Source organism: Bufo gargarizans, chromosome 2 (assembly GCF_014858855.1).
Source record: "Bufo gargarizans isolate SCDJY-AF-19 chromosome 2, ASM1485885v1, whole genome shotgun sequence".
Lineage (NCBI taxonomy): Eukaryota > Metazoa > Chordata > Amphibia > Anura > Bufonidae > Bufo > Bufo gargarizans.
Genome location: NC_058081.1, coordinates 616,490,455 through 616,516,935, shown reverse-complemented (window position 1 = coordinate 616,516,935; position 26,481 = coordinate 616,490,455). Strand labels below are relative to the sequence as shown.

Genomic DNA, 26,481 nt, shown 5'->3' with positions numbered 1-26,481 from the left:
TTCACTAATTAAAAGCTTTAATAACAAAAGAATGCAGAAAATAATATGGGCATATTCCAACGTGACTCCCTCCACAAGGATCTTGTTATCTTTTAGGCCAGCTGTGCCTGAAGCCCCTAAATAAAGAACGTGAGAGATAAGATAAGATGTTATGTATATCCATATTCCTAGAAATAAACCGTATCACAAAAATACAGGAGTTAAGAAACACATTGGGGTCCAGCTGAAAAGGACATGTAGGAGACGAATTGTAAAAAGGGTCCTGTCAGCTACCAATCAACATTGCTGACAACTCCCCCCAGACATGCAGATTGGCGGACAGCAGCTGACAACTCTTTACAGTGCTCCTCCCCAATGTCCCTTTCCGCCGGATGCTAGACACATACAAACTTATCTGAAAGCACTTAGCAGGCGCTCTGGCATCATGTTACAGACCTGTTTGATTTCCCACCAGTGAAGGACATGCTTTTGTTTCCCATTGCTTGGTGAGCCTTCTTTGCCGATTGATTTTTCTGCATAAGAAAAAACAGGAGAAACATCAATTCTGATGTCAGGTTCACACATTATGGACCGTGCCGGAAAAAAACTGCGAGGAGGACTGATGCTCTAACTAGTGAGCTACGCATTTCAGTCTGCCTAGAAGGAGGTTGGGAATACCCACCAGGGGTAACCAATACATTTGTCACAGAGGGCCTGAAGTGCCACAATATCTGGTAAATTCCTGTCCATCCAGACTATACAAACAAAAAACTGATTATCAGATCATAAGATGCCCTGATAGGACAGTGTGCGACAGGGATTCAGTTCCTACATCATGGTCTGCCTCTTCGGCCCCGAACTAGGCAAAATGCACATCATCCGTTTTACTGCCACTGCCACTTTTTTAGCAGAATGGTTTTGTTCCAGCTTACCTTCCCTTGCTGAGTTTGCTTATTGGGATCGAAGTCAGACTGACTCTTCAGATTGCTGCTGCCTGCAAGGGATATGAAGTTAGGCATTCATTACAGGACAGAACTAGAAGACAAGAGCTGATCCCTTACTGAATATACTTCAATCATGTCTCATGCAATCTGGTGGACAACAGACTTATTGCCTCAATGTACTGCCAAACATACCTGCAAATACTTTGAAATCTGACTTGCTGTAGTCGAATGGTGTAAATGGAGCCTGAGATGCTGGTTTCACAGACTCTGAGTGTTTGGCGCGTTTCTTGCCCACTTTTGGGGTTTCAGTCCCTGATTCACTAACTACTCGTTCACGCTTCTTGTTAGCTTCTTCCTGTTGAAGAAAAGGGAGACATCAAAATAAAAATAAACTTACTACCACAATCACAGCAGCATGTAGCCCCTGAAGGAAGTCACGATTCGTGAGCAGGCTTGGTGGGTATATAAAAGGTGTGCAATAGGCTGTCTGCACACATATCCCTTAATGCTGTCTTGGGTAAAAGGGGCGATTTATTAGACTCACAGTAATGGATGATTATTGCCTTAGAGGCAAAGGAAGGCAGTATTTCTGAAACTGTGCAGTTTGTGAGCAGTTATCGTGCTGCTGTGGTGAATGTGTACCACAAGTGGACAAATGGCACCACTACGAATCAGGGACATGGAAACTGCGGAGAACTATGTGCCACTGATGTCAGAGGTAAACGCTGACCATGACAGTGCATGAGGACAGACTGGCATGCTACAGTGGAGCAGCTCACCACCAAAATGAACCAGGAGGCTACCAGATGTCTGCCTAAAACAGTTCAGTGAACCCTACTGTGCATGGGGCTCCAAAGCAGACAGATGGTCACTGCACCTCTGCTAATGAAGTTGCCTCAGCAGAAAAGGCTTCAATTTTCGCCACTGATTGTCAAAGGGTTGCCTTCTCTGAAAAGTCACATTTCCTGGTTCATTGAACGGGTGGACTTTAGAGGTGTTAGGTGAGAAAATTGGATTTTTGTTCTTACCGTAAAATCAGTTTCTTGTTCAATTCCTTGGGGGACACAGCACCATGGGTATACGCCCAGCTACCACTAGGAGTCACTAGATATGAAAAAAGTTGGCTCCGTCCAGGTGGGCTATACCCTCTTCACAGACACTAGGCTAATCAGTTTGTACCAAAAGCAGTAGGAGAGAAACAAAAGCAAAGAACCAACATGTCCTGAACCAGGGAAGGAAAAAGAACAGCAGCCCGCTGACAGAAAGATAAATGAAAACAAAGGGTGGGATCTGTGCCCCCCAATAAATTGAACGAGAAACTGATTTTACAGTAAGTACAAAAATCAACATTTTCTCATTAATGTCATTGGGGGACACAGCACCATGGGACGTCCCAAAGCAGTCCACAAGGGTGGGAAGGAAATCTCAGAGTAAAAAGTTGGGCGCACAGGTGTTGGGTCTCATGGTTCTCTTACAGGACCAGGGGAGGCCATAGCATGAAATGGTAGATAGGAACTAAGGAAGTGAGGCTCCAGGACTAGGAAGAGTCCCCCCAAAAAATTATGAGAGACCGCCAGGATCCCAAGGACAATTGCCTGGGAAAAAAAGGCCATATGCAAGAAAAAGAACAAAGGGAAACACCCAGCTCCACCAAAAGGTGGGAAAAATTAAGAAGCTAGAGAATAGGGAGCAGGGCTAGAAGTCCTACGCAAGAACCAAGAGTTGAACAAGTGTGCACTAGAGAGCCCGAGGAAGGATCTGGAAGAACCAGGGCTCCCCCTGAAAAATAGACTAGGAGGGAACCTGGCAGGAGAGAAAATGCCTGGGAAAAGGACAGGAGCAGTCCTGAACCAAGAAAAAGACTTCCTGGAGACAAGCTAAAAGGAAGACCCTGTGGACCACCCCTCGGCAAAAGGAAGGCAATTTCATAAGGCCTGGAAGCAAGAGAACCCGACCAGTAAGAGGACCCGGCAAGGAAAAAACTCTAAATTGTCTCAGACCCAAAACATGGCCTGTTGGTGGCAAACACCATTTGAAGGCCAGGGTAGAGCGGAAACAAGGAAGCACTGGAGGCTGAACGATTGAGAGAAAGAATAGCAAAGACTCACCATGGAAAGGGAGCAAGCCTCCTTCCACTGCAAGGCAGGTGGGAAAAGAGATACACCCTAGGAGAAGGTGGAAACCCTATCGTGCCAGAGAAAGCAGCCAACCTCTAGGGGAGAAGGGGGGTCTTCGGTAATGGCCAGGAGAAGGGAACGTAAAGACATGCTTCACGTACAAAGGAGGCGAGAATCGAGCCTCAGAAAAACTGGAACAAAACATCACTGTGAAATTTAAGACCAAAGAAATCCCTGGCCAGATGATGTCTCAGGAAAAAAGGATCCAGTCACAGGCCCTGGTAATACAAGTGGAGACACACTCGTCTGAGAGATACTGGAGTAGAAGAGAGAGGACTCCAAACAGCCTAAGGAGGAACAGTTCTCAAATCGAGGGAAAGCTCCCTCCCAGAAGTGGCCAATATGAATTTAAGTTGCAAACCGTAGCAACAAACTCCCAGGTACCAGGACCTGAACCTAGGGAGACGGGAAGAGAGATTAGAATCATAACAGGGAAACAAGCCTATGGGGACCCAGGAGGGAAAAGAACCAAACCTAGACGGAGGAAAAGCTGGCCTCGATTTATGAAGTGGCCGAAAAAGGTGCGCCGTCGGCGGGTAGGAACCGCTGGAAAATGAGGGCCCTCCGGAGAAAGAAAAACAGGTGGGGGGCCTCCTGTGGAAAAGCGATACATGGGGGGGGCTAACCCGGGGGAATGAGGCAGGGGACGCAGGGGAAATACTTACCATACAGCGTCTTCAGGCGTCGCAGGGTCACCCCTTCAGCAAACTCGCACTAATGTGTGTGTGCCGGCAAGCCACTGCGGATACAGTAAAGGGGGACTGGGTGACCGGCGAGGTACTCAAAGTACATGCCTGCAGGGGGTGCAACTAAAGTGGTTATCCACAATGGAGCCCCATCCTGCAGACGAAAAGAAAGGAATAAAAAATAAAAAAAAGCAGCAAGACCGGCAAAAAACAAACAAAAAAACAGCAGGTCATGTCTGTCTCCTACGGACACTAGACTAAAACTGGTTAGCCTAGTGTCTGTGGAGAGGGTAGTATAGCCCACCTGGGCGAAGCAAACCTTTTTCATATCTAGTGTCGCCTCCCATAGTGGTACCTGGGCATATACCCATGGTGCTGTGTGTCCCCAATGACATTAACGAGAAACTGAGAATAAACACCTTGCAGCCATTGCTGAGAGAACACAAGCTGGTGGTGGCAGTTATGGTCTGGGGAATGTTTTTTGTGGCATTCTCTGGGCCTGTTCATCCATGTTGAAGGCACTCTCAACAGATTTAGATATGAAGCCATCCCTGCAGATCACGTACACCCCTACATGCCGATTGTCTTCCTTGGGACAGAAGTAATCTGACAATGTGACGTGGTTGGAAGAGGATGACCAAGTCTACCAAGTACTACTCTGAACCCCTTATTACTGAACCCAAATTAGCAACTGTGGAAACACCTCAAAATCATCTTGTTGGATTCTCCTAGACAGCAGTTGTGGATGCACTGCAGTCAGCATGGCTCCAGATACCTGTGACAACCTACCAAGACCTCACTGAGTCACTCCCAGTCTGTCTAGCTACTGTCCGTGCTGCACACGGCTGTTACTCCGGATATTAGCTGGTGGTCATAATAATGTGACTTTACTGTGTATATGAAGTAAAGTATTATTAAATGCATCAAATGGCATTAGATTAGAACTGTACTAATCCTGAGTTACATCCTGTATTTACTTCAGAGCTGCACTCCCTATTCTGGAGGTGGAGTCACTGTGTACATATTTTATATTACTTATCCTGAGTTACATCCTGAAGTTCTTTTATTACAAAATAACAACCATAAGGCTACTTTCACACTAGTGTTTCTATTCTCCGGTATTGAGATCCGTTATAGGGTCTCAATACCGGAAAAAAACGCTTCAGTTTTGTCCCCATTCATCGTCAATGGGGACAAAACGTAACTGAACGGAATGCTCCAAAATGCATTCCGTTCTCACACCGAAGAGAAAAACGCAGCATGCTGCGGTTTGCTTTCAGTCCTGGGATGCGGAGCAAGACGGATCCATCATGACCCACAATGCAAGTCAATTGGGACGGATCTGTTTTTTCTAACACAATCGAAAAGGATCCGCCCCCCAGTGACTTTCAATGGAGTTCATGACGGATCCGTCTTGGCTATGTTACAGATAATACAACCGGATCCGTTCATAATGGATGCAGACGGTTGTATTATCAGTAACGGAAGCGTTTTTGCTGAACACTGCCGGATCCAGCAAAAACGCTAGTGTGAAAGTAGCCTTACACTGCCACAATAATATAAATTAAAAAAACGTAAAATATCAGAAAGAAAAATTAACAATAACTGCTAAAATTTTAACTGGTCATGACACTTATTTTATTAGCCTACATACTGTATTATATACCAGAGCTGCACTCACCGTGTACATACATTACTCATCTTGTACTGATCCCGAGTTACATCCTGTGTTATACCCCGGAGCTGCACTCACTATTCTGCTGGTGGAGTCACTGTGTACATACATTACATTACTTATCCTGTACTGATCCTGAGTTACATCCTGTATTATACCCCAGAGCTGCACTCACTATTATGCTGGTGGAATCACTGTGTACATACATTACATATGTGAATGCAGCTCTGGAGCAAAATGCAGGCTGTAAGAGAACGGTACATGATAAGTAAGCAAATCATCTGTTTAAGAAGGCTTATTTTATACATAAAATGGTGGTAGTATCCTAAGGTGGATGTGTTTCTTCAAGACATGAGCATATCTTATACAGTAAGGTTTATAATTCAAGTTGGCTGAAAGATGGACTCTAATCTGCAGTACAGCATACATCTATATTACCGCTACTAATGGGGCTTTCCCTTCTCGGATACTTATGGCATATCCACAGGAATATACATAAATGTCTCATAGATGACATTCCCAACTCTGAAATTTGTGACATGTGGGGGCCCGCTCTAAAGATTAGTGCAGGTCCCACATCCATCAGACATGTATGACATATCCTGTAGGTGTGCCATTAAGGTTTCAGTTGGGAATACACCTATAAGGAGTCACCCCGCTCACTCACCATCACTTGTTCGCGCACAGACTTCAGATTTGCTGCTTTGCTTTGAAACTCCATCTTGGCCTTCTCTCGAGCAGCTGTAAAGAAAACAAAAGATGAAGGACACTGCCAGTGAACCTTAAGCACAGCAGCCACAAACAGCGGGCACTGGGTACCTTTGTCAGCCTGCCTCCTCTGCCTGGCCTCCTCCTTGGCCTTTGCCTCTCGTTCTTGCTGTGCTATGCTCACTAGCTTCCAGCGGTTACTGATCTACAAGGAAGAAGATGAGACTCAGCCCTATGGCTGGAGGGTCGGGCACAGCACGGGATATATTGTATCACTCACTTCAAACATCTTTGTGTTGGGGTCGCACTTTGCTGCTTGGGAGGCATGAGCACCCCGGATATCGGATGGAAGAAACTGAAAGACATGAGTTAACCCTTAATGAACCTCAAACACAGGGAAGCAGAAATTCTAATTTCATACAAATAAAGCTTAATCATTGTGCAGTGAAACACTTCATCCCATTCTCAATCTCTTTGCTGCCAGTGAATGGAATCAGCCAGAGGCTAAAAACCCGTACAGATGTATTTCTGCTCACGTAGATGCATGACTCATTACAGTGCATATTAAAGGCCATCTACACCTCCGGAGGCAATTTTTTTTAATGATTGCATTTTACTCATTTTGGGCTAAAAATCTTTTTTTCAATTGGTCTTCATTAAAAATATTGAGCTGCTCTGTCACAAAGGGTTAACTGTTTGTCTAGCTGTGTGAATTGTACTTTTTACTTTCACTTTGTGTCATCTAATAACCCTTATCCCTAATTTATTGATTTGAGAGGGCATAAACACTTATTTAAGCCACATTCTTATCAGTTTCTAATGTCAGAGAGCAGAGATAAGGAGCCAGTCAGATTAACTGGTAAAGAGAATATTCTGATCCCTCTATCAGAGCATCTCAGCTCTGTACAGAAAAAAGGGCTCCATGTGTGTAATAAAGACAAATAAAAAAAATATGATTTGCAGCTTAAAATGAGTACAATGCAATAATTAAAAAATGCCCCCCAAAAGGTGACATAGCCTTTAATTGCGATAAGCCCTGTTTGTATGTCAGTTGGTCTCCTCCAGGACTGGATCACAGCTTCTGGATGTAAACTCAGTATCTATTCACCGTCAGCAAACAGAGATCTTGACATGGAGATATTTAGCTTTATTAACATAAAACCCAAAGAAGATGGTACCCACTGTTTAGGTTACATTAAACATCTTAATAGGGTATTCCCACCTTGGATCTTCCTGTCTGACCCACACATATGTGAAGGGGTGTCTCCTTCCTGCCTGATGGGGCAGATGCCAGCCACAGCATCCAGGCAGAGAATGAATGGAGTGGTGCACGTGTGCTGCTCTCTATTCAATTCCACAGGAAGCAGCCATGCATGTTACAAGAAAGAGCTGGGTAACAAAGTGTGCATCTGTATGAGTAGATATAGATCTGTCCAGGTCGCTATTCACTGACAGCAAACAGATCTTGAAAATTGATATATTTCCATTACAAAATGCTTAATGGCAGCAAAGCTGTTTTCATAACTACAAGAAGAGAGCTGAGCACACTCGCCGTTTATTCTCCATCTGAATGTGGCAGCTGGCGGCCACCTCATCCAGCTGGGCAGAGATCCCATTATAGTTTGATACACAGCAATGAGTTATAGATTAAGGTTTTCAGCATCTAGATACAAGCATGAATTCCCATACACTGAAAGCAAGCAGAGATCCTGAAAATAGTGAAACGTAACATAGAAAGTTGCAGAATTTTTTTATTGGGCACCAATTAAGCTTTCTGTAACCCAAGATGAGCATTCAAAAGGTCAAAATATCTCACCATGCGGAATGGGTTGTCAAAGGACTCCAATATACTTCTAGCCTTCATCTGGGACTGAGAGAGTCTGTTCAGCTCATCAGCTTCTTCTTCAGGATCCTAAGAAAAGAAGAAAACATCTCCTAGCGCTTCATAGGGAAGTGGCTTTCGCCTCAAAAACCGCAGCATTTATTCACATTCATCAATTATCTACAGCATGGCTCATTGTCCAGTTGTTGTTCAGCACTCTGTAATTAGGGGGCAGTATGAAAGTCTCTCAACCCTTTCGAGACCCAGCCTAATTTTATTTTTTCATTTTTATTTTTCCTTCCTTACCTAACATCATAACTTTTTTGTATTGTTTTCTGTTCACATACCCGTATAAGGCCTTGTCTTTTTGTGGGAAAAGTTAGTATTTTTAAAGGCAACATTTAATATGGACAAACATGGCAATTCCGTCAGTTTTTAGGATTCCGTTTTTTAGCCACTGAAAATGAAAATCTTTTTCGGAAAGTCAGTATTATTATGACGATACCAAATTAATATAGTTTTTATTATGGTTTACTACTTAAAAAAAAAAACAACACTTTCAAAACAAAGTTTTTTTTGTTCTCTGCATAGCTATATTCTGACAGCCACGCATTTTTTGGGGGGGAACAAGTTGACCAAAAATAAATAGAAAATAGCAAAGTGATTTTTTTTTCTGTTATGACATACACCATGCAGGAAAAATATTTTTATGCTTTCAGATGTAGCGATACCTGTTATGTTTATTTTTTTATTGTTTATAATTACATGTAAAATTGGCAAAGGGGGTGATTTGAAGTCTTGTTACTTTTGTGTTTATTTTTATAAAAAAACTTTTTTTCAGTAATTTTTAGTTCCTAAGAGTACTTGAGAATGCGATCTTCTGATAACTTGTCACATAGACCGCAAAAGAATACTACTGCAGTTTATGGGATTCTGACACTCTCCCTGAGAAGCCATGCAGTTATCCACAACAGGCCTGGGAACTTTCCAAGGACGCAGGCTGTCATGCCTACTGATCAGAATCCTACGATTTTGCCACAGGGGCTCCGATCAGAAGGGTAGAGGGAGCCCCTACCCTTTACCTAACCTCACAGGTCCAATGATCGCAGCATCTTCTGAGGGGTTATATGACTGGGATTGGAATCAGAGATCCCAATCATTGTGGTGCATATGGAGCAGGCTCAGCGCCTGAGCCCACTCCATACTCGTCACACTGCACCACGACTTAGATGCATTTAAGGATTAAGGGCTCATGCACACGACCGTATGCCCTCCGAGACATGCAGTTCGTGAGGGGGCCATATGTCCCGGAGCTGCCTACATAGTGCGCACAGCATCATAGGTTACTATGATACTGTGCGCATCGGGCTGCCCGTGGGACTATTGTCCTGCACTCATATGATCTTAGGAGCACAGGACAATAGCCCCGCGGGCGGCCCGATGCGCACAGTATCATAGTAACCTATGATGCTGTGCGCTCGATGTATGCTACTCCGCTCACAGACCGTACATCTCGGAGGGCATACGGTCGTGTGCATGAGCCCTTAAGGAACACTCTTGAGAAAATTAGGCGGTCCTCTTTCAAGCTGCTAAGAACCCTATACAGTCATTTTAGTGCATCTTATGTGGTACTTACACTGAAGAATGTGATGACAGCCTTGGCCCGCACAGCAACAGGACTGTGTGGTGCAGGAGGAGCGGGATCTTCCTCACTGAACAGGCTTCCTGTTGAGATTTCTACAGCTGGACAAGAACAAATTAGATTAGAGGGTTTACATCACATTTATAGCCTATGTAGGAGATATGTACTGTAGGAGAATTTCCCGATGTATACTTCTGGCAGAAGGCTGTGACTTACCCCACAGTGGGTTGGCATTACACTACCACTGTAAACAGAACATACTAAGGGTCCATTCACACGTCCGTTTTTTCTTTCCTGATCTGTTCCGTTTTTTGCTGAACAGATCTGGACCAGATCTGGACCCATTCATTTTCAATGGGTCCTGAAAAAAAACGGACAGCACAATGTCTGATTTTTTTCAGGACCCATTGAAAATGAATGGGTCCAGATCTGGTCCAGATCTGTTCAGCAAAAAACTGAACAGTTCAGGAAAGAAAAAACGGACGTGTGAATGGACCCTAAGTTTGGTAAGCTTTATTTTTACTGTATAACTTTGAACAGAATAGTGTACTACGCCATCCCATCCTCCACAAAAAGCCCCCCACTTAAAGGGGTTCTGCACTTTCATTTAACTGATGATCTATCCCCTGGATAGATCAGCTTCTGATCGGCACCCCCGCCGATCAGCTGTTTGAGAAGGCAGCGGTGCTCCAGCAGCACCGCGGCCTTCTCACTGTTTACCGCCGGCCCACTGACGTCACGACTAGTATCAACTAGCGATGGCGCGGCTAAGCTCCATTCAAGTGAACAGTGAGAAGGCTGTAAACAGCTGATCGGTGGGGGTCTCGGGTGTCGGACCCCCACCGATCAGATGCTGATGATCTATCCAGAGGATAGATCATCAGTTAAATGAAAGTGCAGAACCCCTTTAAGTGAAAGGAGTCATATCGATAAATTTAGCTCCAAACTCGACATGAACATAGCCTTCGGCTCTTACATCTTTGCATAAGGTTGGTGTATGCACTGGAAACCTTGACATAGGAGCCTAAGGCTATGTGCACAAAGGTTGGAGCTCTTGACATGTACGTCAAACATATCTATAGGTCTCCCCTTCACCCAACAGAGGTCAAAAGTGTCCTTTTTGTGTTGCATACCTTTCCTTTCGTTTTACAGTTTGGCAGACTAAAGGAAACTGAGCGTTGCGAATTGTATCTACACTGAGTAACAAACAAACACAAGGTATTTTTACCTGCCCCGTCCAAAAGAAGCTGCCCCATGGGAGTGTTTGATAAATCATGAGGACCAAACAAGATATTCTCCATTTTCTGCAGGAGAGAAGACGGGATGTTACTAACCGCAGGCCACTGTGGGATAGCATTTACTGCACACAGGTGGTCAACCAACCTCAGGGTTTGGCATCGGGCCCTTCTTTTTTGCAGAGCTGGTTTCTGACTGTATAGAAAAAGAAAGAGGGGAAGGTAAAAGAATAACCTTCTCAATCCAAGCAAGACAAAAGGAATTTATCGCCTATACTGTCATATATTCACCTATACTGTTTATGGTTTTTTTTGTGTATTTTTTTTTTTATTTATTTATTCTCCTTTGTATGTGATTAGGGGGACAGCCATCTCCCATAATATGCTGTTAACAGGCTTTAAAAATATGCTTTAATGCAGCCACATGGACCACAGGCACAATAGATCGGAGAGTTTTCTAGATATGCTCTGTGACCTGTGCAGAGGTTATTGTGCAGGAAGGGGGAGTAGATAAGCTGCAACCATCATATATCATGAATGGTGAATCCTGTGTTATCTATAGACCTAGCTTGTCATTGCAATCCTCTTTGTGATAATGGGATGAATACTAAAAAGAGTTAAGGCTGTGTTACATACAGCAATGTGGCAGGAGATTGTCGGGAGGAAGCGTTCCTTTCCGCGAATCGCCTGCTCATCAGTGGACGGTACCATTACATGCAACAATCTTCTCCATAGTATGGACAGGAGCGATTGTCACACCATCACTCTTGCCCATTCCGACTAGCTGTTTGCTGGCAGCAGATTGTAACTAAACAGCACAATCTGCCGCCAGCAAAAGCTTGTTCATTGGGTATTACACTGCCAGATCATAGCTAACGAGAGGACGTTCCTATGAGTTTTTTGTGTGTTTGAATTGTGCCTTTAATTTTAAGTGGTTCCTTCAATGTACCTGGCAACCAGAGATGAACAAAATATTGCAGCCCTTAGTAGCCAAATTGACCATTCTCATGGCCAACAGTAAGAACTTTTATAGATATCATTAGAAAACAAAGCGAAAACAGGTTCCAGCACCAAATATCTATTATACCTTCATTAACGGTTTCTCCCGAGCTTGCTGAATGAGAAGAGACAACTCGTTTATCTGTTGTCTTACGAGAGGAGGAACTGGGTTACAACAGGCAATTATCCCCTGGGGTTCCCTAAAGAAAAAAAGGAATATAACAGGCAAATTCAGTGACCAAGAACCTAGTCACTCCTGCCCTCATATGTACAAAACAGACACTAGAGGAGGAGAGTACTGTAGACTACACAGCTTTGTGACTCCATTTGGTAATAACCTTATGATTTATTGTGTTTTTTCAGTTTTTAGAAAAGCTCATTGTATAATTAACACTTGCACAACAATTATAATATACTTTGTACTTCTGTTCCTCATTGTATTTGAGACCTAACATAAACTTTCCTATGTCCTTCTTATTATTGGGCTTCTGTAGTCAGCACTTACTTGGGAACTTCCTCGGAGATCTTCATCAACATGTGGTTAGGTAGGACATATCTGTAACGTGAAAAGAAACCATGAGTATAAAACAACGAGCTTGTCCAAACAAGCTGGGGGCTTCCTGGCTATAATGAGCTCTACAGATAAGCATATCGATATGCTCACCCCGTGCTCTCATCCTCCTGTCGTGCCATCTTGTCTCTCCAGGCAAAGAGAAGGCGGAAGGCGGCCAGCTGCTGTGTGTTGAGATGCCTCTTTAACTTTTGATACAGTTCAAGGTAGGACTCCTCTGTAAAGATTGGCTTCACAAATCTCTGTGTAACAAACAAAGTAGCTTCATATAGTGCAAGGCCTACTACTAATACTGAACCCTATGTACAAGATATAACTACAATAATATTGCTCCTACGTACAAGAATATAGCTACTATAATACTGCCCCCTATGTACAAGAATATAACTACTACTAATACTGCCCCCTATGTACAAGAATATAACTACTATAATACTGCCCCCTATGTACAAGAACATAACTACTATAATACTGCCCCCTATGTACAAGAATATTAACTACTACATACTGCACCCTATGTACAAGAATAGAACTACTATAATGCTGCTCCCTATGCACAAGCATATTAATTACTATAATACTGTCCCTAGGTACAAGATTATAACTACTATAATACCACCCTCTATGTACAAGAATAGAACTATTATAATGCTGCTCCCTATGTACAACATTATAACTACTATAATACTGCCCCCTATGTTCAAGATTATAACTACTATAATACTGCTCCTTATGTACAAAAATATAACTATAATATAACTAATATGTTTAAGAACATAACTACTATACTACTGCCCCCTGTCATGCAATACAGCCACCACACAGACTTAACATTATTCATCATATGACAACATTATTACCTTCAGACAGATCTCTTTGCTCTTTTGCCAGACTAATTGGAGAAGGTTCTGCTGACCATTGGCGGCATTCATCAGCTCCGTCCTCATCTTGTCGTAGATATAGAGCAGGTAGTGGGTATCGGCTCTGGCATACTGAAGCATTTCTTCTGGCAGTGGTCTGTTAACCACATACAGCTCATTAGAGTTACAGGGTATCCTCCCTGGTGAAGCCGGAGGCACATGAGGTTTTTACTTACCGGATTCTCCAGTCAGCCAGCTGGTATTTCTTATCAGACTCCACACTGCAGTAGAATCGCAGCAGATGGTCCAGAGAATTCCTCCCCAGGTTCAGTAGACGAGCTGCTTGATGGGTATCAAACATGTTCACAACGTACAAGCCAAAGTCCTTCTGGAGCCACTCAATGTCTGAATCTGCGCCATGCAAAACCTGAAGAATTACAGAATTGTATTCAGTGTCCTTCAACATTTACAGTTTATATTACAAATGTACAGATTCTGAGTCTATTATACCTCAGAGCTGCACTCACTATTCTGTTACCACCATCGTGCATAAACTGCAACCACACAGAAGGGGTAGGGGAGCCAAAAGAAACAAACACTCACCTTAGGCCCAACGCTGATCAAATATGTGGTGTATAGACGCAAGCTGCATTTGAAGTGGGGTACCAGGGAGGATTCACTGCCCCAATGAGTACATCAAAGTAGGAGAAGAAAGGATGGCGCTGCTTGAGTATTATAGAAACTAATGTATTACGGATGATGGGCTACGTGTTCTCAGGCTTTGATTGAGCCTATTACCGTTAATAAATTAGTTTCTATAGAACCCACGCAGCACCGGCTTTTCCTTTACTACTTTGTTCACTATTCTGTTGGTGGAGTTACCGTGTAATATACTATATACTAAATTGGCTATTTCCGCCGGGCCCATAGAAGTGAATATACTACTTGTACGCATCCTGAGTCCGTATCATATTCCAGAGCTGCACTCACTATTCTGTTGGGACCGAAGTGTACATACATTACAACCCCCCAACTAGCCGCTGCTTAATTGGGGTCTTCAATGTCTTGAAGCTTCTGTCCCTCCTCTTTCTATTCTTGCAGCAGCTTTACCCCATGGCATCATTTCCTTGGCTTCTGACCTTGACAATAGCAGGGTTTGTGAAGCTCTCGTTCAGTATATACAGGTCACTGCGCAGCTCCAGAACATCGATCATGTAGTCATCTGTGCGGGTAGAAATCTGCATGAGGCAGGTGAGACCCAGGAAACTTCTGTACGAGTGATGCTGCGGAACAAGGAAGAATATTTTAAGGGGATATCCCATAAACATCAATTATCACAATAGGCCATAAATGTAGGATGACTGGGGGTCCCTGTGGCTGGATTCCCGCAATCCTACATTTATGACCCATTATGTGGATAGCAGACCCCTTTAATCACCCTCATGTTATTCACTAAAGTCTTCAAAGCCCTCCCATAGTTCTCCTCACCTCCAGATCTACAGCAAACTCCGAGCACTGCAGCAACTTCTCATTCAACTGCACCAGTTCATCCAGAGTGGTGATGAAGTGAAAGGGGGTCTCGTTAAGGGGGCGGTAGAGCTGAGGACAGAGGATGTAGGGATTAGAACCATGCATAAACTGCAGCCAACAATGTAAAGTATGGCGGATTAGATTCTGTCTGCCAAGGCTATGTCCATGATCATATATACACTAGATAAACTCACACACTATATTAAAGGGGTTGTCTCGTCACAGACAATGGGGTCATATCAATAAAATATGCGCCTATTGTCTTATAGGTGCAGGTCCCACCACCGGGACCCTCACCTATATCGAGAACTAAGCCCCAAAAGTGGTGGCGGCGCACCGCGCGTGCGCGGCCGCCCTCCATTTATTTTCAATGGGGGCGCCGGAAAATTGGCCATTTCAGTCGGGCCCATAGAAGTGAATGGGAGTGGTGGCCGGTCATGCGTGGTGCGCTCCCATTTACTTCTATGGGGAGAGCGCATGGTGGTGGCCGAACTGGAGTCCTCCAGCCACCACTTTCGGGGCTCCGTTCCCAATATAGGTGCAGGTCCCAGCGGTGGGACCCGCACCTATAAGACAATGGGGGCATACCCTAGCAATATACCCCCACTGTCTGTGATGAGACAACCGCTTTAAGGTGCGAGAAATACACAACTCTTGACAGTCATGGCAAACCAAAAGGAAACGTCCATACTTTACACCTTGTCTATAGAACTGGCAGATGGTGCAAAACAGAAAAGAGTTGACTTTATATTCTGTCAACCACTAAAACCACTTTACGACAGTAAAGTACAGGACGCTTATATATAGCAGAAGGCCTACCATACTGAATATGCCCCTCTCCTTGCGCCCTATTAGGTGCTATACATTCTGATGTATTAGGGGACATTCACATGACCATAAAAAAATTAAGGTTGTCACACGGATGTTTTTCACTGTTGTGCGAATGCAGCATCTTTGGCGCAGGAATTCCCTACGCTATAAATTCCTCCGATTATGTCACACTCACTTGGATCTCTGGGACTTCTAGAGATGACTCCACAGGAACAAAGTGATCCAGTTCATACCGATATGGATGTGAGAACCTAAAATAGAGTAAATAGATTACAGAAATGAGATGGTCCTTGGGCACATGTGACAAATGCTGAAAACCATAGCAACCACCTCCATGTGTTCATGATAAAGGAGACAACAGCAGGGGACATCTGGTTATGGCTCAGGACAGGCATCATTTCAGCAGGTTTTCCCATGAATCAAGTTCAAAGGGCTATTAAAAGGGTTTTCCAGGAATTTGACACTGATGGCCTATCTCAGGATACATCATGAGTATCTGATCGGTGGGGGTCTGCAGCCTTCTCCTAGGCCAGTGATGTCACCGGGCTCAATGCTGGGCGGATGCCTCCGCCTAACAGTCCCTATGGAAAGCCCGGTACGTCACCGGATCTCATAAAAAAAATAAAAAAAAAAAGCTCAGATGCTCATGTTAGGGGGGCTGCCTGGGTTCAGCTCTGAACCCGGACAACCCCTTTAACCCCTTAAGGACATAGGACGTACCGGTACGCCCTATTTCCCGAGTCCTTAAGGACCAAGGACGTACCGGTACGTCCTGACTTTAAAATCGGCATTCCGGCGCCGCAGGGGTTAATTTGAACAGGATGCCGGCTGAAATCATTCAGCCGGCATCCTGTTAAAACGCCAGGGGGGGTCATGTGACCCCCCCGTGTCGGCGATCGCAGCAAACCGCAGGTCAATTCAGACCTGCGGTTTGCTGCGCTTTTTGCAGTTTCTGATCCCCGCGGTCCCTGACCGCGGGGATCAGAAACTTTAGAGTGTCTAAAATCAATATAGTACACCCCCCCCCGCACCCCTGCATGATTTGATGGCAGCGGGTGGTGCAGGGGGGGTGTCGCAGGCGGTGGGGGCGTTGCGGGAGGCGGGCGGTGCGGCAGGCGGGATCGCGATCCCCCGCCCGCCTCCCATTGAATAATCGTTGGTGTACAGTGGGTATACCAGGGTGCCAGCACATTGCTGGCACCCTGGTATAAACGGCTGACATCGTTGATGCGATGTCAGCCGTTTAACCCTTTCCATACAGCGGTCCGTACGGACCGCTGTATGGAAAAGGTTAACAGTAAAAGGGAGCTCCCTCCCTCTCCGATCGGGGGGCTGCTGTGCCTTTGCAGCCCCCCGATGGGAGAGGGAGAGAGCCCCCAGACAGCCCCCCCAGAGCCCCGTCCTTACCCTTCCCCGTCTGCGCAGTTCTGACCATAACTGAGCAGACGGGGAAGGTTCCCATGACAACAGGACGCCTGCTCAGGCGTCCTGCTGTCCATGGTGCTGAACAGATCTATGCTGAAAGCATAGATCTGTTCAGTGTAAGTAAAATACAGTTACAGATACCTATATAGGTTCTGTACTGTATTTTACAGACATCAGACCCACTGGATCTTCAAGAACCAAGTGGGTCTGGGTCAAAAAAAAATAAAAAATAAGTGAAAAAAGTTAAGATAAAAAAAAAAAACATTTATCACTGAATAAAAATTTAAAAAAATAAAATAAACTACACATATTAGGTATCGCCGCGTCCGTAACGACCTGATCTATAAAACGGTCATGTTACTTTCCCCGCACAGTGAACGCCATAAAAATAAAAAAATAAAAACTATGAGAAAATTGAAATTTTGCCCACCTTACTTCCCAAAAAAGGTAATAAAAGTGATCAAAAAAGTCGCATGTACGCCAAAATAGTACCAATCAAACCGTCATCTCATCCCGCAAAAAATTTGACCCTACTCAAGATAATCGCCCAAAAACTGAAAAAACTATGGCTCTTAGACTATGGAAACACTAAAACATCATTTTTTTTGTTTCAAAAATAAAATCATTGTGTAAAACCTACATAAATAAAAATAAAGTATACATATTAGGTATTGCCGCGTCCGTATCGACCGGCTCTATATAAATATCATATGACCTAACCCCTCAGGTGACCACCATAAAAAATAAAAATAATAAATTGTGCAAAAAAAAGCAATTTTTTGCCATCTTACGTCACAAAAAGTGTAATAGCAAGCGATCAAAAAGTCATATGCACCCCAAAATAGTGCCAATCAAACTGTCATCTCATCCCGCAAAAAATTAGACCCTACTCAAGATAATCGCCCAAAAACTGAAAAAACTATGGCTCTCAGACTATGGAGACACTAAACAATTTTTTGGTTTTAAAAATGAAGTTATTGTATAAAACTTACATAAATAAAAAAAATTGTATACATATTAGGTATCGCTGCGTCCGTGACAACCTGCTCTATAAAATTACCACGTGATCTAACCTGTCAGATGAATGTTGTAAATAACAAAAAAAAAAAACGTGCCAAAAAAGCTATTTCTTGTTACCTTGCCGCACAAAAAGTGTAATATAGAGCAACCAAAAATCATATCTACCCTGAACTAGTACCAACAATACTGCCACCCTATTCCGTACTTTCTAAAATGGGGTCACTTTTTTGGAGTTTCTACTCTAGGGGTGCATCAGGGGGGCTTCAAATAGGACATGGTGTCAAAAAAACCAGTCCAGCAAAATCTGCCTTCCAAAAACCGTATGGCATTCCTTTCCTTCTGCTCCCTGCCGTGTGCCCGTACAGCGGTCTACAACCACATATGAGGCGTTTCTGTAAACTACAGAATCAGGGCCATAAATAATGAGTTTTGTTTGGCTGTTAACCCTTGCTTTGTAACTGGAAAAAAAATATTAAAATGGAAAATCTGCCAAAAAAGTTAAATTTTGAAATTGTATCTCTATTTTCCATTAAATCTTGTGCAACACCTAAAGGGTTAACAAAGTTTGTAAAATCAGTTTGAATACCTTGAGGGGTGTAGTTTCTTAGATGGGGTAACTTTTATGGAGTTTCTACTCTAGGGGTGCATCAGGGGGCTTCAAATGGGACATGGTGTCAAAAAACCAGTCCAGCAAAATCTGCCTTCCAAAAACCGTATGGCATTCCTTTCCTTCTGCGCCCTGCCGTGTGCCCGTACAGCGGTCTACAGCCACATATGAGGTGTTTCTGTAAACTACAGAATCAGGGCCATAAATAATGAGTTTTGTTTGGCTGTTAACCCTTGCTTTGTAACTGGAAAAAAAATATTAAAATGGAAAATCTGCCAAAAAAGTGAAATTTTGAAATTGTATCTCTATTTTCCATTAAATCTTGTGCAACACCTAAAGGGTTAACAAAGTTTGTAAAATCAGTTTTGAATACCTTGAGGGGTGTAGTTTCTTAGATGGGGTCACTTTTATGGAGTTTCTACTCTAGGGGTGCATCAGGGGGCTTCAAATGGGACATGGTGTCAAAAAAACTGTCCAGCAAAATCTGGCTTCCAAAAACCATACAGCGTACCTTTCACTCTATGCCCCGCTGTGTGGCCGTACAGTAGTTTACGGCCACATATGGGGTGTTTCTGTAAACGGCAGAGTCAGGGCAATAAAGATACAGTCTTGTTTGGCTGTTAACCCTTGCTTTGTTAGTGGAAAAAATGGGTTAAAATTGAAAATTAGGCAAAAAAATGAAATTCTCAAATTTCATCCCCATTTGCCAATAACTCTTGTGCAACACCTAAAGGGTTAACGAAGTTTGTAAAATCAGTTTTGAATACCTTGAGGGGTGTAGTTTCTTAGATGGGGTCACTTTTATGGAAGTTTCTACTCTAGGGGTGCATCAGGGGGCTTCAAATGGGACATGGTGTCAAAAAAACTGTCCAGCAAAATCTGGCTTCCAAAAACCATCCGGCGCAGCTTTCACTCTACGCCCCGCTGTGTGGCCGTACAGTAGTTTACGGCCACATATGGGGTGTTTCTGTAAACGGCAGAGTCAGGGCAATAAAGATACAGTCTTTTTTGGCTGTTAACCCTTGCTTTGTTAGTGGAAAAAATGGGTTAAAATTGAAAATTAGGCAAAAAAATGAAATTCTCAAATTTCATCCCCATTTGCCAATAACTCTTGTGCAACACCTAAAGGGTTAACAGAGTTTGTAAAATCAGTTTTGAATACCTTGAGGGGTGTAGTTTATAGAATGGGGTCATTTTTGGGCGGTTTCTATTATGTAAGCCTTGCAAAGTGACTTCAGAGCTGTAGTGGTCCCTAAAAATTGGGTTTTTGTAAATTTCTGAAAAATTTCAAGATTTGCTTCTAAACTTCTAAGCCTTGTAACATCCCCAAAAAATAAAATATCATTCCCAAAATAATTCAAACATGAAGTAGACATATGGGGAATGTAAAGTCATCACAATTTTTGGGGGTATTACTATGTATTACAGAAGTAGAGAAACTGAAACTTTGAAATTTGCTAATTTTTCCAAATTTTTGGTAAATTAGGTATTTTATTATGCAAAAAAATTAATTTTTTTGACTTTATTTTACCAGTGTCATGAAGTACAATATGTGACGAAAAAACAATCTCAGAATGGCCTGTATAAGTAAAAGCGTTTTAAAGTTATCAGCACTTAAAGTGACACTGGTCAGATTTGCAAAAAATGGCCTGGTCCTTAAGGTGAAAATGAGCCTGGTCCTTAAGGGGTTAATGCCTATGAATTTCAAATATCATGAATTTGTCTTGATCTGTACAATAAATATAATAATTACTGGTGGGACAATCCCTTTAGCTTACATGTCTTCCTCAGGCTGCTTCATTCTCTGCTGATGGATGAAGTCGGCAAGAGCCGGGGAGACATCCATGTCTTCAGGACGCTGCTGCTTGTCCCGCCTGCTCTTGAGCACTAAGGAAATATTGACAATAAAATCCACACAAAAAACTCCTGTGTTGTGTCTACAGATCCTATGTAGGACTGTGTTTCTACGGCTACAGACTACAAACAAACCCTATGTAGTCATGTGTTACTTCCTTCAGTACCTACAGACAGTATTTCCTGGCACTCTGGCAGGACACTTAGGAAGAGCCTTTGTAAACTCACCTTCAGGCAGTGGCTTCTGCGCATTGGGTTTCACAAAGATTTTTGGGACAAATGGGGTATTAGAGCTATCGATCTTCTCTTTGAACTTCAGCTGTGGTCTGAGGATGTTCTTGGCATGCAGCAGTCGGAACGTCTCCGCTTTGCCTTTCTTGGATAGGTCACTCTACAGACAGAGCACAAAATGAATTACACACACACTTGTCTACTGCGGCCCCCATGTAATGGAAAATCATCTTACTGTCTCAGGAGGCTGGTCCATCTACCCTTACATTTCTGCTCCATTAGGACACAGCTATAGTCAGTCACTCCAGCCTAGCTGCAGGGTCCATTTAAGTAGTCTGAAATAAATCTATTGCCTGCTCTGTCCCTCCTTCATGCTTTACACTGCAGCACTGTGTTTTTTTTCAGACAGCTGATCTGCATAAGCCTAGGAGGAAGTCAGTGCATGCTGAACTGCAAACTACATGCAACTTAAAGGGGTTGTCACATCTTTGCCTTTCACGGCCAAGATGGCAATAACCACAGTAAGCGCTGGTTTGGGGTGTCCGGAATTACAGAAACCTCTTATAGTCCGGTGATCCGTGATTTCCGTAACATTCTGTAGCAGTGAATGGGATCTAGTTACATAGTGTAGCTCCGATCGCTGACTGTTCGGCCATTTCCGTAAGCCTGCTGCATGCAGACTGTGGAGGAGCCTGGAGAGCCGCTTCAAGCCGCTTCAGTTTCTCACCTTTCGATTCCAGCTGGAGACTATAGTTTTCGGGGGCTGCAGTCCAGCAGGGAGGATTGGCTGCTGATTCCGGATGACGCCAGAGGCCTCATCAAGTAAAATACCCTGAAATGAAAGGTCCCTTTAATCTCTAATAATGTAATATGAGCAGCAGTGACGCCTCTTTTCAGAGATCATTGAATAGTCTGCGCTGCGACACCTGCAGCTGAGGACTGCAGAACTTACAACTCTTTCCAGGACCGCATCATTGGCATCCACCAGCAAATCATATTTATCTTCCAGTGCTGTGACTTTGCCACGATCCTTCAGATGACTGCGGCAGCCGTGATACTGCATAATCCGACTCATACTACGGGGAGAAGAACAAACACATGAAAAAAATATAGAAAAGTTAAACAACTTTTTATACATTATATCTATTTATTGCCATTTTCAAGATCTTTGCTTGCTGTAAGTGCGTGGGAGCATTACTGTCTAAACTCAGAGGCTGAAATCTCATCCTGATCTAATACTTCTCACAGCTGAGGGTTTGTTACAATTGTATCCCGTGTAGACAATGCTCTGCGACGTAAACAATTTTTGTTTCGTATGTGCACCAGAAAAAGCTCCCGATACGCGGTAAACATGTCCATAGCCTTCTCAGAGGATCCTCAGCAGTTTAAGGTCCGGACAGGATTTCAGCCTCTGAACCATGGGGGGAATGTATCATAAAGGCAATATCTCAAGTTAGTGTTGCCCGAGTCCTTAAGGACCAAGCCAATCTTCTATTTAGCGTTTTTTTTTTTTGTATTTACCTTCCTGCTTTCCAAAAGCCATAACTTTTTAATTATTCCCTTCACATAGCTGTATGAGGGCTAATTTTTAGATTGTCCCACAGCTTTCAAACCAGCACCTGGATGTGAATACTTTTGTAATTGCATGTAATTAAAAATTTTGTGCAGCCACTGAGTTATTCAATAAAATATATCTGTTTAGCGCCACTTGCTGTGTTTTTGCTTATTATTTCTTTGACCTGCTCACCGAGATGGCCGCACATGCTCAGTTTCATCCTGCAACTGCCTCCTGAGCTGTGATAGGGAGATCATGGACACGCCCCCTGAGCTGCAGCACAAAAGACACTCCCCTTGAGCTGTCAGCTTGATATAAATCTAGCAGATCAATGAATGGGGAGATCTCTGGATCCATGTGAGGTACAGGGCTGGTTCTAGCTTTGTTAGATAGAGACTGTTATGTACTATAGGATGTCTGATTATAATTTTTTACAGTAATTATGGGACAACCTCTTTAATTACTCATATTTTGAACTTTGATCTTTACACCTATACCAAATTTCTACCATGTTCTGACCTCCATAACGTCTTTATACTTCCATCTTGATAGCTGCGTGCGAGCTTGCTTTTCTGCAGGATGAGATGCAGCTTTTATCGGCACCGTTTTGGGGTACATGTGACATTTTGATCACTTTTTAGGCTATGTTCACATCATTTATAAGCTGCTCCCGCAGAGGAACAACCTGCTGGATTCACTATATCCGGCATAGCCAGACAATTGCGGGAACCACTGCCTTCCTATCCCGTTGCTTTCTGGTATAAATGCTAGCTTTCTGCCGGACAAAAAGTCGCACAAGCCTTAGTTCAAGGGAATAAGACGGAGCCGTTCCATTGAAGTGAAAGGGGACTGCACAGCTGTAATTACACTGCTCACCGCTGCAGCGTCAACATCGAAGAGAAGGCAGTGCTCGTATGAACGCTGCGGTCTCTTTAAACAGGTAATCAATATTACAAAAATGAGCAACCCCTTTAAATGACCAGGATTGGAAACACCTCCGATACCAGTCATTGAAGCGGGGTGTCAGCCACATTACACAGCCGACACCTGCTGCGTATAGAACAGGTTCAGCCCACTACATACATCCCTTACATGCAAATGATGAAGGTCATGGAGTGAGCTTGTGACTATTAGTAATAAATCTGGAGTAACACCGCTAACCACACTCACTTTGCCGCCCACTTTTCAAAACTGCAGTGAGAGATGTGAAAATGCAAAAAGTCTAATATTTTTGGACAAGTCGCAAAACCATATGATGTGGCTTTTTGAAATGAGAGTTTTGGAGTGCTGGGCTGGATACACTCCCCACTATGTTCCCATTAGCTGACAGTAAGCAGGGATCTTGAAACAATGTATGGTACGTAGAACACTGTTCTTACCAGTGAAGGAGCCGATCCCCCTGTGCTTCACAGAAGGCCCGGAAACCGGGAAAGCTGCGGTAGAAGTCGTACTCATCCCCACATTGCGGGAGTCCAGTGGAGGTCTTTGTGGCGCCGACGACTGTTCCGAGAGCGTGCTGACAACAAGAAGAAAACGAAAAGTGAGACTCCACTTGAAGGAACACAGCAGGACAACCTGCTCCAACTAGTCAGCAATTGGTCGTTTCCGAACATCTCACTGACTAGGGGGGATACCGGCCAACCTGAAGAAGCAATCAGGTTCTCCTGGAAAATGAGACCCATAACTGTCAAATATTTATGATGGAAACATACATCCGGCAGCCATAATATTAAAACCACTTATAGAAATATAGAAGCGAGCACTCAGAACTATGGCACACACTCAGATTTTATTACTTAAAATAACTAATTTAAATGACATAAAATGGATAAGATAATATAAAGCAATTAAAACAATAGCTATGGTCGACCATAAAATAATGCAGCAAGAAATAGGGATTCCAATAATATAATATACAAAGTGATAAGATGAAATAAATTGACTGAATGTCTGGTGCTGAAATATAAACTTGATTAAAATGAGATTACATTTATAAACATAGTGAAAAAATAAAGTGACTTGATGTGAACAATAGTGGTTGAAATCCAGCACATAATAGCGCAATATGCTGAAGATGTTCGCTGAATAAAAGTTCCTGTGGGGAATGGATAAGTCCGAGTCTATGGTGTAAATACCACCGCACAGAAAAACTTGGCTATAATTAATACAGTCCCGTAATGAGCTCAGCTGCAGTCTTACCTCTGTAATATTAAAACCACTTGCCCATGAAGTGAATAACATTGATCATTACGTGACAGCAGCTGTCATAGGGTGCGCTATATTAGGCAGCAAGTGGGGTGTCAGTCAGTGTTGGTAGCAGGAAATATGGGCAAGCGGGAGGATATGAATGACTGATTAGGGCCAATTGTGATGCCTAGAGGACTGAGTAAAAGCATCAATGGGGCTCCATTGAGCTCCAGGCTCTCAATGCAATACCACAGAAGGGCTGCTGCGCTTCAGACAAGCGGCTGGGAAAAGGTAGCGCTGGTTAGGATAGAAAGGTGTCAGAACATCCGACCCAAAGGCAGCGCCCTCCCAGGTAGTGCCACCGTCACATCCGGGTGTATACAGAGATAGGCGGACAGAAATGCAAACACTGGTGAGAGGGTTTATTAGGGGCTCCAAAGTCACCAAAATAACTGATATTTTATAATGCAAGTCCTGGTGACAGAGATCAGGACCTGGAGGTCCCCGATGACTTGTACTTCTCAAACGTCGCTGTAGATTAATTTGGAGCTCCTAGTGAACTTCTCCCCACTGTTTGGGTCATCATTACGTGCTGTCCCTGTACACAGAAGACACAATGCATCACTGCTTGCTGTGTATAGGCTTGTGCAGATTGGCCAGAGCGACCATGCCGACCTCTGACTGCCAACAACTCCTACTCTGACTGACAGGAGGTGCAAACATCATCGCACCTGGTCCTGTCAAAGTGCAGAGGGAGCAGAGCCTCTAGGTGTAATGCGGACACATATGAACATGGGACCAACACAGATGCCTTCAGCTCAGGGGCGCAGCTATAGGGAGTGCAGAGGTAGCAGTCGCTACCGGGCCCAGGAGCCTGAGGGGGCCCAAAGACCCTTGTGCCACCTAAGACACTGGCATTATAGAAAGTGCATACTGGTCAATTTACACCTCTGGCTGGAGGAAAGGGGTTAGGTTAAGAATTTGGCATGGGGGGGTGCCCTTTCAATGTTTGCCTCAGGCAGCAGGAAGGCTATGTGCTCCCCTGCCCCTGGCCAACAAGCACTGAGGGACGGGGGCCCAAGCTGAATCCCCAAGATAATCCATCACTAGCAGATTGTCAGGGGACCGGCACCCCGCACCCCCGCTGATCAGCTGTTCTGTATAGCTCCGCTGACAGACGATGGCGCCACCAACATTGTAGTGAATGGCGATCGTCACTGCAGCTCTGCCGTCAGCTACAGAAGGCCTTCTGGACAAACTCTTTAAATAGTTTAGTTAAGGCTGATTGGTGTATAATCCATGTGCAATGAAAAGTTCTGCAACTTTTTCACTATAACTTGTATTTCAATTCCTCACTATTCTTTAAATCTCTGCTTGCTCTCAATGAATGTAAACCAGGCATCCCCAAACTGCAGCCCTCCAGCTGTTGCAAAACTACAACTCCCAGCATGCCCAAACAGCCTACAGCAGTGCATTGTGGGAGTTGTAGTTTTACAACAGCTGGAGGGCCGCAGTTTGAGGATGCCTGATGTAAACCATCTTCTATACATCCAGATGCTCAGCTGACAACAGGTCAATGGTTTGTTACAATGTATCAGACATCCACATTGTAATGAGCTTCTGGATATAAATGTCTCCATTCACTGACAGCAAGCAGATGGTGTAAAAGTGATCCAAAAGTATATTATTAAGATAACTATTTATGATGAATGCAGCTGTGGACCGTAATACATATATAACCACAGCGCATCCCATGATGCACAGCGCCCACTCCCGGTCACAACACGGATTCCTCTAACCGACCTTGACAAACGCGTCGGTGTCAGGGAAACCGGGGATGGGCTCTGCCAACCGCTCTTCGGTTCCCTCGCTGCCCCCGGGTTTCTGCATCTTGCTCGACACGCCTGCAGCGGGCGCAGCCATCTTGCCAACGGGCTGCGGTG

At 43.9% G+C, this 26,481-nt stretch overlaps 1 protein-coding gene across 1 annotated transcript; it reads right to left on the bottom strand.

The window, feature by feature from the left end:
• EXOSC10 (exosome component 10) lies at positions 1-26,481 on the bottom strand. Its single transcript, XM_044278330.1, has 25 exons — positions 26,342-26,481; positions 23,731-23,867; positions 21,749-21,872; positions 21,524-21,628; positions 20,794-20,956; positions 20,490-20,598; positions 15,835-15,910; positions 14,787-14,897; positions 14,438-14,581; positions 13,535-13,725; positions 13,299-13,455; positions 12,532-12,680; positions 12,373-12,423; positions 11,956-12,067; positions 11,017-11,064; positions 10,862-10,937; positions 9,628-9,734; positions 7,986-8,081; positions 6,450-6,524; positions 6,281-6,374; positions 6,129-6,202; positions 1,116-1,278; positions 912-973; positions 436-512; positions 1-116 (listed from the first exon to the last, which is right to left on the bottom strand). Exons 1-25 carry the CDS (start codon positions 26,459-26,461, stop codon positions 86-88), a joined length of 2,652 nt encoding a protein of 883 aa, XP_044134265.1. The 5' UTR covers positions 26,462-26,481; the 3' UTR covers positions 1-85.

What these genes read in the sequence shown, in the direction of transcription:
- EXOSC10 (XM_044278330.1), bottom strand. Translation starts at nt 26,461, where the DNA reads ATGGCTGCGCCCGCTGCAGGCGTGTCGAGCAAGATGCAGAAACCCGGG. An exon ending in GCCCGATGCCAAACCCTGAG is followed by an intron (nt 10,938 to 11,016) that starts GTTGGTTGACCA and finishes TCTCTCCTGCAG; the next exon opens with AAAATGGAGAATATCTTGTT. An exon ending in TTGACAACCCATTCCGCATG is followed by an intron (nt 6,525 to 7,985) that starts GTGAGATATTTT and finishes CATGTCTTTCAG; the next exon opens with TTTCTTCCATCCGATATCCG.